Consider the following 18,045-nt stretch of genomic DNA (forward strand, 5'->3'; position numbering starts at 1 on the left):
GCCATAAAGATACATGTAGTATGTCAGCCAACCACATCCAAAACATGGTCAAGGGATCCAAATACAATTAAATAATACATGCTCCTAACCTTAGCAACTCAAGCAAAAACAAGATTCCCATGGGTAATCTTTCATGCAGAATTACTAAAGGATACATAATAGCCTATATCATCCAACTATCCAGCGGATAGAAGGCTTTTGGTCAAAGTTGGTACATGATGTACATTATGCAAAGTAAAAGAACTACCGGAAGGAAACTATAGCTATACATCCCCAATGCCAACAATATCTAGTGCCAAGTCATTTCTTAGTCTCATAGAACATGTCATTATGTGATAGGACTGAAACCAATCCCTATGCAAGGTAACATGAAAAGAAGTTGAGTCAAGTAGCCAACACTGAGAATATATGGATAAAACATTGGTCAATTGAGAAGCATCAAGAGAGGAAGCTGCCAAGATGTACTGACTATTTGACTCAAGTTGCACTACATTTATCTCTTCAATCTATACATTGGACTTACTAGGGATAATGCTATGATTATCAAACTTTTCTTGCACTTTGCGCTTGCCTTTCTCTTTGCACTTATCATCATGCATCTTATGGCATTGTGTTTGAATGTGACCCTACTTCCCACAATAATGACATATTAGAGAGGACTTACAACCATGAGACTTATTGCGAGATTGCCCATGAGACTAAGACCTCTATGAGTCTCTACCATGGCAATCATTATTGCTCTTACCATCATGTTTGCCCTTAATAGTCAATGCATGAGAAGTGTGATAGGCATCTATATTCTTTATGTTTATTTACTCTATGAGTAAATCACCCTCAACATCTTGGAGTTTCAAGCCATTCTTAGGCATATTAGTGCACATGGCCGTACGAAGAGCCACAACTTGAGAAGTGTTACGAGCAAGAACAAGGGAGGCAGGCCATCCTTAAACTCAATGCCCTACAAAGTCAACTAGCTGAAAAATTGAATAAAATTCATTTAAATGCAAGAATACGCTAGTTCCTTCCTTCATGTGAAGGTCCATAAGTTGTTTCAACCAAAACATTTATGATGCAAGACTTTGCTTGTCACGTAAAGATTGCATATCTTTTCCCATAACTGCTAGGTATCATCCTTAGGTGCAACAATATTAGAGTAAACCTGTTTAGAAAATGATAGTATAAGGGTGGATTTACATAGCTCATCCAACTCATCTCAATCATCTTGATCCATGCCATTGGGCTTTGCACACTTGGTTTTCAATAGCCTAACCTGCTTCTTTTGAACTAGTATCTACCATATCTGCATCTTCCAATAGGTAAAATTTGTGCCTTCAATCTTTTTAATATTGAAAATAGCATTGTTATTCAAAGAACCAACCAGAATGATATTATACCAATGCAAAATACAAGAGAATAAGCTACTATAAATGATTGAAGATTAGCTCCCATAACTTAGCCAAAACAAGGGTAAAACAGGAGGAAATACCAAAGTATAGAGCCGTCCACCAATTGCAAGCAATAGACTGATAACTAACAATATATGCTTTCCAATACAATATTAAAAACTATAATTACAACAATGCTATCGATCCAACTGTGGGCAAATAACAAGAAAGAAAGCTCCCACTACCAGGGATATCCAAGTAGCAATTGGGATATAAAGAATGCAACTAGTAGTGACTAAGCATAGACTATTAATACTAAAGGCTATCACAAACTCAAATTATTAGTAAATCATACATCCATAAGCATATATGCCATGGAAAAATTGCTGACAAAGGTAAGTGTCGTGTCCAAAGCATACGAAATAAAATTAGTCCACAAGTAGGAGTAACTGCATCCAATATAGCATACAGGAGAGCATACATATAAACTAAGAGTCCCATTGTCTCAAAGAACAAAGCTTTGCCAAGTAAATACAAGTGTCTTATAGAAGTGAATCCTGAATGCAAAATGAGTAAGCAAAGCTCAAGATATATACATCAAAGCATCTAGAAAGCCCAAGCACATCATAAATACATCCGAGAGCATAAGTGTCTAATGAAGCTTCAATACTCATAAGTGAGAAAGTATGAAAATTCAAAGCAACTAACCAAAGCCCAAGTATATAAAATGTAGCTCAAATCCAACTACCAAATCATGCCATAATCATATTTGGACTCAAACATCGATGTTAGACATCACTGTAGACATGTAGCATACCCAAAATACCAGGTAGGCACAACAGGCATTCAAAGTATAAAGCTCACTATTATATGCTTGCTACCTAAATTGTTATTACAACCATAAACACTTCAATGACTAAGCTAATCAAGCTCTAATCAGCCTAAAAACCTTCATGGAGTATTGTGGGAGCTCTCGCTCAACTGCTAAGACCCGTGGAGGACCGCTTATTGATTCAAACATTTCAAGTCAAGTGCAATGGCTACCTCTCACATAGTCGTGCGCTCTCTCAGACCTATGAGCGTAACGAGCTTACCTCCATGCTTGATCGAGTTAACTCCCCCCTCAAGCACTCCAGTTGATCCGTGATCCAAGGTGCAAACCCAAGCAAGCTCAATCCTCAAGCTCCAAGCTCCATTACCGCACGCAAGACGAGAAAAGAAGAGAAGAGAAGAAGAAGAATAGAGGAGAAGATGGAGAGCTTCTCCACAATGGTCCCTCACCCTCACACACACACACTCCCTCGCACTTCCTCTCTCAAGCGCAAGCATAAGCAAGAAGAAGAAGAAGAAGAGAAGAAGAGAGCTAGTTTTGGCTATACATAAGAATGAGCTTCTTCATTCACTTTTTGCATTTTGTACATGCCCTACTCCTCTTGGGCACCTATCCCTTTTTTATATAACTAGCCATTTTAGCCTAGGTCCTCTTTCCATATTCCCTTCCTATTTACATTGTTCCTTCATGCATGCCCATTTACATTTACAAATTGCACAGGAGGGAGCCTAGCACTCTTTTATAAGGATTTAGGGTGCACTTTTATATTTAAGATGCACCCTTTCCCTTTTGCACTTCCCTTGGACCTTTAAATTTACTTCTTACACTTTTGGCCCTTTTTCTCCTATTTTTTCATTGAGCCGCCTTTTTTTGTTTTGTGTTCTACGTCTTTTTTCTTTTCTTTTGCTTTCCTTTCACTTTCTATGCACCGGAGTTAACAAGTATCAATACATTATCTAGACATTGTAAACATTTCTCCCATAAGCATAAGTAGAGCATAAACCAATCAAATGCTTACCATCCAAACCAAAACTATTTTGTTCTATGTAAAATAGAGAACTAAAAATCCCATAGAACCAACCTTATGAGTGCTTTGATTTGCAACTCTCATTGCTCTCTTGATTTCTAGCTATAGAACACTTGAATCCGATATTGTATACAAAAGTTATGGCCAAAATATGAAAGTATTGTCAATCTACCATAGTTGTCACTTCTACAGGATACTCTATATCCACTCAAAATGGATAGAATGGTTGTTTCTCAACTCAATAAGCACTCAACTATTAAAATATTGATGACTATGCTATGGTGGATCACTAATGAGCAAGAAGACAATCATAATGGACCAGAAGTAATGACAAAAGAGAGCAACTGATATCAATAAAGCATAATACAAGTACAACTGAATGAAAATGATGGGATCAAATGAGTGTGGGGATGAGTGTCTTTTATAAACTTACAATAGATGATATTGGTAGGTGGTAGAGAGTGGAAAGGAACCATGGTAATCCACTACCGTGGTTTTAATCAAGCATGCGCAAAGTGACCTAGTCTAAAGTTTATTATCAGTGTGATCCTTTGCCTTGCTATTTCGTACAAAGAGGCTACAAAATGGGTGTGATTGCACATTTCTCAACGTCCCTCTTGAATCACAACCATAAAAAGCACTGAGTATACAAATGCTATTATGAGTAGAACCTTGATAAGTGTAGACATGGAAAAAGCAACCATATAAAGTTAGAGGCTATCTCACAAGGCCTCACTAAGTGTGTAGAGGCTGTGGTGCACAAGTTACATGAGGAGTAAAAGGACTTATGGAAAGAACATTAGGCAAGTACACACACAATATCTAAAAAAGTCTATTAGAATTTGAGGTGCAAAAAAAGAATTGATCGGTCCTATCCTTTTGCTCTTGAGTGTCTTCTTCTTCTTCATTGTTGTCTTCATCTTCTTTGACTATTGAACGGTATGCTCTTTGAGATCTTTTCCTACCATGATGCAAGAGTGGAAGCACAAGTGGATTCAAGAGCTAAGGAGGCTCAAGCAAGAGAGAGCAAGACAATATGTGGAAACTTCACTAGTCACAATGTGTGACCTACATTTCCTTATTCTAATTTCATTTATAGAGTATAATAACCCCTAACAATATTGTACTAAGCCCAAGTGTACCATCAAACCTTCTACAAGCTACTGGCAAATTAAGCGAGCTTTAGGGTGTGCAACTGGTGACCTAGGCAAACTTTACAAAAGGAAGAAGCCCTAAGGAGTTCAACAAATCCTCCTCAGATAAAGCCTCCAAGTGCATTGGAAAACAAGTTTAAAGGTGACATTAAACTTGGGCACCGTGGTTGCACGAAGGAGTTCATTGTAGAGAAGAGGGCAAAGAGCTTTGAAGGCAAGAAAGAAGAGATGAAATGAAGTTCAAAAGGAAATTTATTAGCATTGCAGGAGCAACAACAAATAATTGAGATCAGACCGACAAAAGAGTTGAAATTGAATGTGTCAAGAGATAAGAAGCTCTAGTGTCAAGAGACACTAAGTGAGTATCAATAGATGCTGTGCTTTGATGAATCTTTGATGTTGGATCTTCAATTTGAATCTTCCCCTTTCCATATATGACGTCTCCCTCTCTTGCTCTCTTGCTCTATCCACTATAGCCCTTGTTTCCACTTGGGATCTGCCTTTTAATTGGTATTAGAGTAGGCATTTGAGGAGCTTTTTCATCCTTTGCTTTAGCCCCAATTCAAAGCTTTAGCTCAAGGTTTCATGGTAGCTATTGTTTCTTCCTCCTAAGATATGCATTGAGTCTTTCCTTCTCCCAACTTGTTTCAGCTTAGTTTAGGAGCTTCCTAAGGGTTAGTGAGTCTTGTTGATATTGAGAAATGTGCAACCACACTTGCTTTTGTAGCTTCTTTGTATGGAATAGCAAGGCAAAGGATCACATTGATAATAAATCTTAGATTGTGTCACTTTGTGCATGCTTTATTAAAACCACAGTAGTTGAAATACCATGGTTCCTTTCCACTCTCTACCACCTACCAATACCACCTATTGTAAGCCTATAAAAGGCACTTATCCCCACACTCATTTGATCCCATCATTCTCATTCAATTGTACTTGCATTATTCTTCGGTAATATCACTTATTCTCTTTTGTCATTACTTATGGTCCATTACAATTATCTTCTTACTCATTAGTGATCCACCGTAGCATGCTCCTCAATATTTTAACATGGTATCATAGTAGGTCTTACTCCTAATTAGTCATTAGGTTCACAAATCAAGTCAAATAGGTCATTATAGTTTGAATTTTTGGTTCCCCCCTTCCCTCCATGAATCTCTCACCTACCTTCATAGCCAGTGAATAAGACAAATCCTTCTCGCCTCAAGGCGCTTCTTTGTATCACTTCAAAACCTAACATTAAGCTCTACTTGCTCTAGCATTGCGCTTATTTCTTCTCATTGCCTAGTTTGCGTTTGATCCTTGTTGTACAGTTCACATCACCTGTACCCATAGCAATGTCTCCTGCTACCGTAGGGCATTTGAAGCCCATTATATAAGGTTCCTCCTCACAAAAAATCTCACCAGATGGGCGCTTCCTCAAGTTGTTATGAATGAAAAACTAGTCACTTGTCAGAAACCTTAAGTGGGCAGCCATAGCCACTTGACTTCAAGCTCAATTATCTATTTTTATACTTTTTAATACCCACACATGTGGTGTCCGGGAACCTACAAACGTAGTTACGTATTCCACTTTATGCTTCACTACTCCTTCTAAGTATCACATTAGCAAGGTGGACTAATTATGACACCAAAAAGTATATTTTTTCTTTGCTCTCAAAAATGATATTTTTCATCTCTAATGGTAAATAACCATATTATATATGCATCTAAGCTTTTTTTCATGTCCTCTTTTTCCCTTTGAAAACTTAATCTACTCCATTTTCTCTCATGCCTTACATTTACTAATGAAACCACTTAAGGACATAAGCAATCATAAAAGAAAGGTGAATTTGCATGTTTGTGTGGATGAAGAGTATGCTATTACAAAGACTCTTAATAGCAAGCATGATCTCGATGCAACATGAGAGCCCTTGCCTTATTCAATATCATTATAAGAATAAAGAATAAAGTGATAGTGATGGGCATCCGCCACTTGCAGTGTACAAGTGTACGGTCACAGTAGGTGTAGTAAATACAGGGCGGTGTAGGCACATGCGTCTTTACCCCCAACAACGATTATTACAATTTCTATATACAACATTTGAGGGATGCTAGACATCATGCATTTAGCCCCCCCTCCGCCCCATACGTGAAAAAAAGGCTTTCGGAGTAGGGTACATGGTCATAATAACAAAACGTGATGCCTATATATGGAGTTTTTGTAGGAAATAGTACTTTAATTAGATGAAGTATGGCTTAGGATGTGAAGTGCGCTTTATTTTTGTTATAATACACTTTGCATGGGCTAGGCTTTGGGGTCTTTCATGATCATTTTTTTGTGATTCATCCACCCATGAACCCTCTTGCCACATGAAATGTGTAAGAGGACATGAAGTGACTGACATCAATGCTTCGAACCTAATGCATTGCGATAGAAGAATAACAATGCGAAGCATGGGGAGAACCACAATGCAAAGAATACATAGAATCTAATTGTGGAGTGCATAGTCTATTACATTATCAAATTGGTTATATCAAAGGTGATTCATGAACCTCCTAACCATTTCCAAACTTGTGAAGAGTTCTAAATTCAAGTTCAAACGTCTTCTCCCTTTTAATACACTTTATAAATGTATTCTCTCATGTAGAGCTCTCTCTCTCTCTCTCTCTCTCCCCTTAAAATGTAGATGTTGGCAGCAAATGGTGAAAGCAAGCATCGTTCTCTCTCTCTCTCTCTCGTTCTCTATGGAGTGTATGTAGTTTGCTTCAACATTATATATATATATATATATATATATATATATATATATATATATATATATATATATATATATATATATATATATATATATATATATATATCTCTCTCTCTCTCTCTCTCTCGTTCTCTATGGAGTGTATGTAGTTTGCTTCAACATTAGATATACATATATATATATATATATATATATATATATCTATGCTAATAATGGGTAGATGGACACATCAAGCATGTAGCAAGGTGAGGCATGTAGTAGGACAAGGTAGGTAATGAGGTAGGCAAGGAGATGCACAAAGCTCTCCTCACCTCCTCTCTTTTATGCACGCTCCCCAATCACAGGGGAGTTGGAGGACAAGGGCTCAGTAGTAGCTTAGAAAGTAGCATGGTAACGTGTAGAGTAGCAACACAATAACAAGTGGACATAAGCTTGCTTTCTCTCTCTTTAGCATGTGTATATGCTCTCCATAGGGGAGTTGAAGGATAGGGCGGAGGAGCATCTTGGCAGCATAATAGTAGAGGGGAGCATGGCTGTGACAACATGGTGGAAGCAAGGTGACAAGAGCAAATAGGGCAACCACGATGGGGTGGTAAGGAGTAAATGATGGGGCAAATAGGCTAGGCATGTAGGGCACACAGGCGGGGTGGCAAGGACAAGTAAGGTGGGTGGGGTAGGGTGCAAGTGCATAGGCAGTGAGGAGAGGTAAGGCAAGTGGGCGGGTGCGCACGCGCACACACACACACACACACACACACAGAGGAAAAAACACACAGGAAAATAATTTGGAGAGAGAGTAGGCCAGAAGACAATAAGATAGAGAAAGAAAACACAAAGAAGAAAATAAAATAAAATGAGAAAAACTTAAGAGGGAGAAGAAAGAGAGGAAAAGAATTGAGAGAGAGAGAGAGAGAGAGAGAGAGAGAGAGAGAGAGAGAGAGAGAGAGAGAGGGTAACAAAAAATAAGATGGAGAAAGAAACACACATATACGTGCACTAAGAGAAAGGGAGAGGGAGGGAAGAAGAAGAAAATTTGGGAAGGGAGAGGGAAAATAAAATAAAACAATATAAAACTTAAGAGGGAGAAGAATTGAGAGAGAGAGAGAGAGGGGAAGGTAACAAAGAATAAGATAGAGAAAGAAACACACACATGCTCACATAGAGAGAAAGGGAGGGAGGGAAGAAGAAGAAAAATTAGGGAGGGAGAAGAGAGATAAAAACTTGGAGAGACATAGATCTAAAGAGAGAGAATATAAAGTTGAGAGAAATACAAGATGAGAAAGATGAGGAGAGTAAAATAGAACGTACATGGATTTGCTTCCTTCATGAAAGGTGCTTCGCGAAGCGGCCTAGTGTTCCTTCACACATAAGCAATGCTAGTAGAATATAAAAGAACATGAAAAAAGAGAACATAAGCAATGCCGCGGATCTCCCAAGGCACCCGCCCCCGCGTTCTCTTTTTTTTTTGTAGGGGAGGTGGGGGCTGCCACATGGCACCCACCCCCACCTCTCCTTAACTAATAGTATAGATGATTTGTGAGAAAGGCCGAAGAAGGACAAGCCACAAGACACAATACCTAGACCATATAAAGAATCAATGGGGGAAAAGGAAAGTGGAAATTGTAAAGGTTTAAGAACCGTGGAGGAGGAGTTCACGCTGGTCCAGCCTGCCTTGCATCTGGCACCAAAAAAGGTTGAACAAAAAAACAAAGAATTTTGAGAGAGGGAGACGCAGAGAAGAGAGGGGGAGAGATCTTTCGTCTCTGTCTCAGGGCCTCCCTTTCTCTCGTCTGTATAGCCTCTACTACTGTAGCCTATAGTATATGCTAGGGCCTCGGTAAGAGTTTATCGTTTCCCTCTTAGAAGCTCTCCTCCTCCTCTCTCCATCCGTCCGTCTGCCTTTCTTTTAAAGTCCTCTCTCGATTTTTGGCTGATGCTATCGCTCTCCAGCCTCGCATCCCCTCGACGCTGCGACATCTCTCGATCGTGTGACCCTTCCACAGTCCCCGTGTTGACGCAGCCTCATCCTCTTCGAATCAGATTTTAGGGTTTCCTTGGGAGATCCGCGGCAGTTGGAAGCAGAAGAGCCCCTTCTTCGGCCGGTATCAAATATCAGAGACTGCTCCGCAGCTGCTTTTGCTGGCCTTTACCAGGTCAGCTCGATCGGGGAGGATTTGGTTTTTCTTCACCTAGACTGCAGGTCTGTTAGGGTTTCGGCTTTTGTTGTGGCACGAGCAGGACCTCTCTTTCGAATCAATACTCTTTGTCACGGTCAGCAGAAGAGCCGTTAATTCGGGATCTAGGGTTCTACCTTTCAATTCAGGAATCAGCAAACCTATACTTTGGCTCCCGTATCTGCATCGCTCGGTTGTACAGCTTGGAAAATAGTGACGTCTCTAGTTGCCTCACAATATTCCAGCTATGAGTGGTCACAACAGTGGCCAGGGCTTCTTTGCTGCCCTCACTTCAAGTATATCAAATTTCGGCAATGCTATGCACAAATCTGTTAACAGGTATGTATATCTCAACCCTATGAATACTTCAGAACTCCTCGCCTTGATGTTGTAATTCAAAAAAGTTATCTAATGGTTTAGGAAGTAGGTGCTTTGATGCAATGCCTTGATACGATCTCCCCATCTTCAGTATCTGCAAATTCAAATAAGGATTTTTAAATGGCGTTGCACGCGAATGGAGGGATGCGATCCCGCAGGCCATTACTTAGAATTAAAGAAAAAACCTTCTACTGCCTTTGCCTATGTAGTGCATTACATGAATCCTCTGCTCCACTACCAGAGAATCTAAGCTTCTGTATTTTGACCTCCTTGTAGTATGCTTGGGTACGAGGGATTGGAGGTGATCAATCCTGAGGGTGGCCAAGATGATGCAGAGGAAGAAGCTCGCAAGGGACGATGGAAACAAGAGGTATGTGATCCTTACAGTGAAATTTAGCCTTTATACAGGCAAGAATGTGTTGTTGAACATAGGCAATGTGCATACGGGCCATGGCTTAGACTGTTGCCATAATTAATTTGCATTGCTGATTTGGTTGCTTTTCCACTACAGGATCCATAATTTATAAGTTTTGGAGTCTATAGAAGCTGGTGTTTGGAAGGCATATACATCTAGACTTGGAGTTGATGAAACGAGTCTGCTGATCACTAAGTAGTGATATATAAAAGTAAACTGAAATCTGGAAGACTGAGGTGATAGGACAGAAAGTACTTAGATGTTTAATAGCCTGCCCATATGCCATCTGATCCAGACATGTGAATAGCAGGCTACCTTGTGGTGGCATGTTTAAGACCGATTGTCCAGCTCTTGACTTTTAAATGTAGGTTTTTAGCAGCAGCCCTATCTGAATCCATGCATCAGTTATAATTTTTTAGTGGGGTGATTGGATCAATATTACAAATTGATTGAGCTCTAAAGATTTGTAATGTCTACTATGTCCATAGTGACATGTGAGTTAGGCCCCAAGTTCAAGATGGTTCCTTTTTGTGTGGGTGTTCTTTGTGCAAGTCTCTTATTAGAGCTTTGAGTTTGTAGATTGCATCATGTCTCTCAAAATGTCGGACCTTGCCTGAAGTGATACTGAAAGCTTTTTTGGCATTCACTTGTAAACAGAACATGGCAGCTAGTACAAGATCATAATGCAGTGTAGACTTGAGCCCTAATGTTACTGGGCTGCTCTCTAATGGAATTCTATGATTGCATTCATGTAATTTTTGTCTTCAGTTTTTCTGTGGAGGATGGGGTTGTGAGATCTGCAGTTATAATTTAGTTTGATTATCAGTCGCTCTTTTATGGAAGGTCAGTTTGTGAGGTCCTACTGTAGAATCCTAGTAACAGCTATAACTTGAATTACTTGCTCTTGCAGTTGTTGTTTTATCAGCATTATTGTCTAAAGTGAAGCATGTTTTTGTCTTTATCTAGTAACATATGTCTCTGTTGGTTTCTAAATACTCTTTTAATTGGAGGATCTGCTTGTGAATTTGCAGTTCAAATGCATTGGTTGTTTCCTATAAGCTCTTTTAAGTAGAACTTGGCATGAGTTGTGGATCCTTATTGTATATTTGCAGGACCGAGAGAGCTATTGGAAAATGATGCATAAATATATTGGCTCTGATGTTACGTCAATGGTTACACTTCCTGTTTTCATATTTGAGCCCATGACCATGCTTCAAAAGATGGCAGAGGTATTATGAGTTTGGCACATAACATTTCATGTACCTTTCCTTTTCAAACATTTGAGCATCTATAGACATTGTATTTACTTCGTTTTTTGTGGATACAGTTGATGGAGTATGCTTACCTTCTTGACATGGCAGACCAATGCGAGGATCCTTATGTCAAGATGGTTTATGCCTGTAAGACAATTTGACTGTTGTTTTTCAGTGTCTGGTTGTTGTTTTTCTTACTAAACTCTTGCACTATCCAAATGCTAGCAATGCTTGTCAGAAAGACTAACACTTCTTTTTTTCTATCTGCAGCAACCTGGGCCATCTCAGTCTACTTTGCATACCAAAGAACATGGAAACCTTTTAATCCTATCTTGGGCGAGACTTATGAAATGGCGAACCATTTGGGTATCACTTTTATTAGTGAACAGGCAAGCCATTATGGAAGCATTGTTGTTACTCACTGTCTGTTTGTTTTAACTTTTACTGTTCCATTCATAATTCTTGTTGCGGTGCAGGTGAGCCACCATCCACCAATGAGTTGTGGCCATGGAGAGAATGATCACTTCACATATGATGTAACTTCAAAGCTAAGGACTAAGTTTTTGGGGAACTCATTAGATATCTATCCAGTTGGAAGGTACTGAACTGCATTTCTGCTTGTATTGATAATATAGAAGACGGTTGTTAAGAGTTTGGGCTCAAAACTATAGGTGCTCCTGTCGTGTCAGTACTTTAAGAAGGAACTTAGCTTCTCCTGAATTAAAACCTGTACCAGGTTTGATGTCATTGTCCTGTGTGATGTAGAACCTGGTTCATGGCAGGGTGTTTTAGGTGGTGTTTGACAACTTTGACTGTGGAACTTAACACTTTGTGGGACTGGAAGTACCAAATTAGATTTGGGAAGGGTATATTACCTTAGTCTACAGAGATGCCCTTAATCAGGGTTTTTAAAGGATGCTTGTTTAGTTTGCTGTATTGCCTCCTCCAGAATGTGTATGAGGCTTGAGCTGTGCACGAGTATGCCTTGAAAATATCTGATATATAATCATATCCAGCCCATAGGCTTGGCTGTCTAAAGTGAAATGTTTTGATTTGCAGGACTCGGGTAAAATTGAAAAGCACAGGTGAGGTGCTAGACCTTGTTCCGCCTCCCACAAAGGTGCATAATCTGATATTTGGGCGAACTTGGCTGGACTCACCGGGAGAAATGGTGATGACAAATCTGACAACTGGTGACAAAGTGGTGCTATATTTTCAGCCCTGTGGTTGGTTTGGGTATGTGGTGTTATTATGAAACATTATAGCTGCTACTTCAAGCAAGAAAATATAGACATGGCATGCCCCTCGTCTCCCATATATGTTAGTTTGTAGTTAAGATGTTCAATGGATTGTTTCCTTTTACTGGATTGAAGTATCATGCATAGGTGATCATCCATTAGATCTACTCATACTCACACAATTTGATGTGTGTCAGCCATGTGTTTGTTATATCTATATAAATGTATACATATATTCATATTCTTTGTTTCCCAAGTCTTGGGTATCTTTGATCTCCGTAAGCGAATTCTCAATTTGGTTCTCCCAAGGATATGTACTTTTTAAAGATGAAATTGTAGTAGTTGTGCTTCACACTTCTTAAGAACTTTTTTTTCGGGGGGGGGGGGGGCGGGTTTGCATGTATGATATCACAAACACAAACAAGCTACACCTCTCCTTTACAAGGCATTTGACTAGTATCTACCCACCTGCAACAATAACAATCATAGTATCCACTTGTCTTAACGCTAGGGGAGCAAAGCCAAACCCTGTCGATCTGAGTCTGGTTCCATCTGGGTTCATGATGGTAGAGACAAAATATCATTAGGACTAAGTAAAAGTGATGGTCTAGACGCGTATTAGCAAAAAGGATGGTTAGATACCTATACATGGATGGTTAGATACCTATACATGGATGGAGTCGGATGAAGCTAGGTGTAGCTTGGTGAAGGGGGATGGAGTGGCCTCAATTGGCAACTACACAGCTTGAAGGACTTCATGTGATGTGGCAGTTTGACCAGTTACTGCTCAAAAAGCGGAGCTGCTACTAGTTTGTTGGTTGGTTGGTGAAGGGGGATGGAGTGGCCTCAATTGGCAACTAACCAGTTACTGCTCAAAAAGTGGAGCTGCTACTGGTTTGTTGGTTGATCCAACTTGTTATATTGGCCAATCGCCGATTGCTGATTGGCGATTGGACCATATAAAAGGTAGTTATTGACTCTATTCAAGGAGTGCTTCTGCACAGCTTGAGAACCTTAGAAGGTGGCTTCTTTTCTCTGTTTTTGCACTATCCAAGCCTTTATTTTTCCATCTCAGTTTGCAAAGCTGTGTCTTTGAGATTGTTTTTTTTGGGGCTGCTACTATGTGTTTGTACACTTGTTTACAATTGCAGATTTGAATTTTATTGTTGGTTTTGTGTGTAGTATTCTAGCAAAGTTTCCTGAAGGAAGTTAGTTCTTACAAGGTTGTAGTGTTTTTATTGGATTTTTGCAGGCAAACACACACTTGATTTCTGCAGCAGCCAAGTCATCACTTAGTCACATTGATTTGCTTTAGACAAATAGGGACTGAATAAAGTTCTCATATTGAACATTGATTGCTTGCAGAGCTGGACGATATGAGGTGGATGGATATGTATATAACAAAGATGAAGAACCGAAAGTTATGATGACTGGCAAATGGAACTCTTCAATGAGTTATCAACCCTGTGATATGGAGGGCGAGCCCCTTCCTGGCACGGAGCTCAAGGAGGTAATTAAGCTTATGAGACCTTGAATACTGTATAGTGAGATAGCTTTGTAAACTGCAAGTAGTAGTTTTGATTATTGAGAAATTGACACTTGCTATTGGTCAGGTTTGGAAGGTTGCTGATCTGCCTACCAACGATAAGTTCCAGTATACATATTTTGCACATAAGATAAACAGTTTTGAGACTGCTCCAAAGAGAATGCTTCCTTCAGATTCTAGACTACGGCCAGACAGATTAGCCTTGGAGCAAGGTGATCTTGGAAAGGCTGGAACAGAGAAATCCAGGTTTGACTGCACATTTTTATATGTAACTTGTTATGTGTGCATGCTTTATGAGATTGTGTTGTAAATGTCTTTTCTGTTGGCAGGATGGAAGAAAGACAGAGAGCAGAGAAAAGACAACGAGAAGCTTCAAAAGAGGAGTTCACACCCAAATGGTTCCAATTGACAGGGGATGTTGCAAACACTCCTTGGGGGGATCTGGAGATATATGAATACAACGGAAAATACACACAGCACAGATCGAAGGTTCATGGTTCAGATGACATTCCCTTAAATCCCGCAAGTTTAGAGTTCAGCCCCTGGCAATACAATGCTGCTGACGAGTTGCAAACTGATTCAAGAGACAAAGATGTGTGATCTACGAAAAAGTTCCATGTGCTAAGATGATGTGCATTTGACAAAATGGTCTTGGACTTCCAATTCTTTCAAGCACTTATGATAGTGTGGCACAAATTGCTGGGAGCTGGCAGTTCCTGCTTTACCTGTTTTTCGTGTATAGTTCAGCTCACATATTTCACTTCAAGTCAATTAAATCAGATCAATGTTGATCAGAATTCTGTTTCTTTCTTCAAAATTGGTTTTCTTCTTGTGTCTGTTACATCCGGTTGTCAGGTAGAAGAATCAAATAGACAGGCTAATGTGCAGGTAAAACTTGCTGTCATGCCTATGCTGGTGTTGCATGAAAAGAGAATGTTTTAAAGGTCAGGCGAGATGTGGGAGTAACAGGGTGTTGCCTCCAGAAAGAGATCTACTCACCTCCTAATTGAATATTACTACTTTTCGACAATTGTGCTCACTCTTTTGAGCAGCTAACCAGAGCACAGTGCTTGCTAGTGATTTGCCTGTTGGCACGGTCCTCTAACCCAAGGTTGATCTCCTTGCACACTAGAGATGGGATGATGGGCTGCATCTTTTGAAGTGCTGATTAATTACAAAGAGTTGTTTTAAAGAGGTGAATCACATTGTGACTCAGTAACCAATATGCCCTTGTTTGCAAGTCCCTGCATCAAAAAACCATCAAACATTTAAGTGTTTTGTAACTTGTGCAATTGCCCTTGAAGGTTGCTATTATGTGTGGTATATATGCTTTGTGTACAAGGCTTTTCTCTGCAGCAGCTTTCTACATGTCCTTTATGCTGTTGTGCTTAAGATTTTGCAGCCCATTGTAGTGGCATGACCACTGTTTTTATCATGTGATCCTTGAAAGCTGCATTGGGCATCGAGTACTGTTTGGAATACTATGTGCCATAAGAAAGCAAGCTTGGCTCTGTGAAAAGGAAAGGAGCGAGCTGGATTGGGCAAACAAGTTACTCCAAAATCTTGCAATAATAGCGAAAGTCAGAAGGCATATTGATGACAGCTTGGCCTGTCTTAATGGAGCCCAGATTGCCTGCCTTAATGGAGCCCAGATTATTAAGAGGGCTGCTTTAATCAGAGAGCTGGAAAAATTAGCTGATGGCTGATTTAAACTGCTTTACTGTGGCTTTAATGCGAAGCTTACACCAGAAGGAACTCCGTGGGCTGCTTTAATCAGAGAGCTGGAAAAATTCAGCCTAGTCTTGAACAAGGGGCTGGTGGCTGATTTAAACTGCTTTCCTGTGGCCTTAATATGAAGCTTACACCAAAAGAAACTCAGTTCAAGTCTCTTTATCCTGCACGTTGATGATGAAGAGTGGATCACTGATCAACATACCATTGGTTAGGAGTGCAGGTGCAGGAACTGCTGCCAATCACAAGGGTGAATAAGTAACAGACAAAGAGGAAGCCTTCACAAGGGTGAATAATTAACAGACAAAGAGGAAGCCTTCTCCTGCTTGCTAGAATCAGTTCAAAGGGTCGTTACAACAGCGGATTATTTTGGCCTACCAAAGCCTTCTCAATCAATGATACTGAGGCGCGGTAAAGCCTAGACTCAAGATAATATTTCTAGCATATGAAATGCTGCAACACTTCTAGCCAATCTTGGGGGACAAAATTGTTCTTTCGGTCAACGAGTATTCAGTTCAATCACTTTTATCCCTAAGCAAAGCTAATAGGTAACAAAATTGTGCTCTTGATCTCTGAGTATTGGAAGAAATGCTATTTACCAGCATCATGGTCTAGAAGCATAATCACCCTTATCCCTAAGCAGAGGCAATGTAGTAAATTAGGCCACTAGAGGCCCATCTCATTAATGAGTAATGTATACTAGGTGCTTGCCCAAGGTAAGCAACCAGTTGGACACGGAAGCTCTTGTTATTCTCCCTAGATTTTCACTAAGTTTACCCAGTTTACAAGAAACTCCCTCTTGTTATTCTCCCTAAGATCTTCATTACTTCAACCTAGCTTACAACCAATACTTTAAAGGCTATTTCTGTCAGAGATTGTCATCGTGACTTCCTAAAGTGTCAATTTGACACAAGCCTCCCAAATTGATTGGAGCGTGAAGAGTCGGATGGCCTGCTAGGCAAGAAACTTAAGTGTGAATTCTAGTTTGCATGTTGCTGAAAGACACAAAATAGCGTGTTTGCTGTTCGTGTCCGAAGTGCTTAAAGAACCTGGCTACATGCTTCACATTTCTCTGGTTTTGCAACCACTCCAAAAGAGGGGTGCTAGCGATTCCTCTCTTCCACAAACACGTTTGCCAATTAAGATTCCTTACTACCTCCCACAATTTCCTCGAAAGGATACTGCATCTTTGAGCGGAAACTCCAAAGATCAATTCTTCTCCAGGCATTCCCTAATTATTTCATCAGAAATATTGAAACCCAAATTTTTTACACCCCCCTTGCATCCAGAACATCACCTGCACATACCCTTTCTTCAGCTTGGACTCCCAATGCAGAGTTACTCCTGGATAAGAATCTTGGGTTTATCCAAGATTCTCTTGCTTAAAATTCCATAATCAAATCAATCCCTGAAAGGTTCCATGAACTGCAAAGTCTTTTATATTTAGGACCAGCACATGCAGGTCCAAGGAGTCTAAAGTCCAGTACCTCTTCAGTAGTTTTACTCTTTAAGGCATCACCTTCTCATGGAGTCAATAGTTGCTGCCCTCGTTGCTCTTGGATTTCTTTAGAGACTGACTTCATTGACACGGGAGCCACATATCTACTCTTACTGCCCTTCACGGTAAAAATCATCCTACCATTCAGTCCCATTCCTTTGGCAGGCCTAAGTTCCATCATATGATAGGCAGGTGAAAGGAAATAGCACCATAAATGAATAATTTAAGCACTTTTAACAGGCAGAGACCAATTTGTCAAGCTCCAACTGGTAAACTTCTTTTAGATTCTTAGCGAGTTCTATCCGATTCTTTTGATTCTTTTACTTCTATGCCAACCGGAAAACCCAGATATCTAAAGATCTCCCCTCTATAGGTTTGTTGAAGCCTTCTCGAGTCATATTCTGAAACAAACAAAATGACTTCCTCTGATTGATAGCCAAGCCTGCAACTTTGCCACGCAGGTCCAATAGTTCTAGGGCCTTGTCCAGGTTCTTCCTGTCTACTTTGAGTTTCATAAGGAGGTCATTTGCCTTCTTGTCTCTATAAGAAAGCAATCTCTCTTGAAGAGCTGTGTATGTTCGAGTGGCATTGCAGGGTGAATATTTGCAATACTTCTCTTCATGTTAGGTTGCAAGTGGTGACTCACTTTTCTGCTTTTGTTCTTTCAACTTCAAAT

At 39.9% G+C, this 18,045-nt stretch overlaps 1 protein-coding gene across 1 annotated transcript; it reads left to right on the plus strand.

The window, feature by feature from the left end:
* Positions 1-8,782: 8,782 nt before the first annotated feature.
* On the plus strand, positions 8,783-14,957 carry LOC148037392 (oxysterol-binding protein-related protein 3B-like). The gene is made up of 10 exons (XM_087676299.1): positions 8,783-9,649; positions 9,965-10,058; positions 11,216-11,332; positions 11,431-11,503; positions 11,627-11,745; positions 11,833-11,954; positions 12,416-12,592; positions 13,960-14,104; positions 14,208-14,386; positions 14,470-14,957. The coding sequence occupies exons 1-10, from the start codon at positions 9,558-9,560 to the stop codon at positions 14,738-14,740; spliced, it is 1,389 nt and encodes a 462-aa protein (XP_087532425.1). The 5' UTR covers positions 8,783-9,557; the 3' UTR covers positions 14,741-14,957.
* The last annotated feature ends 3,088 nt before the right edge of the window (positions 14,958-18,045 follow it).

Source organism: Lygodium microphyllum, chromosome 4 (assembly GCF_053477565.2).
Source record: "Lygodium microphyllum isolate KBCC chromosome 4, Lygodium_microphyllum_v1.1.10, whole genome shotgun sequence".
Taxonomy (NCBI): Eukaryota; Viridiplantae; Streptophyta; class Polypodiopsida; order Schizaeales; family Lygodiaceae; genus Lygodium; species Lygodium microphyllum.

Bases quoted from the DNA above. Each gene is read 5' to 3' on its own strand.
- LOC148037392 (XM_087676299.1), top strand. From the start codon at position 9,558: ATGAGTGGTCACAACAGTGGCCAGGGCTTCTTTGCTGCCCTCACTTCA. The intron at 11,504-11,626 runs GTAAGACAATTT...TTCTATCTGCAG, and splicing joins TGTCAAGATGGTTTATGCCT to CAACCTGGGCCATCTCAGTC. The intron at 11,955-12,415 runs GTACTGAACTGC...TTTGATTTGCAG, and splicing joins GATATCTATCCAGTTGGAAG to GACTCGGGTAAAATTGAAAA.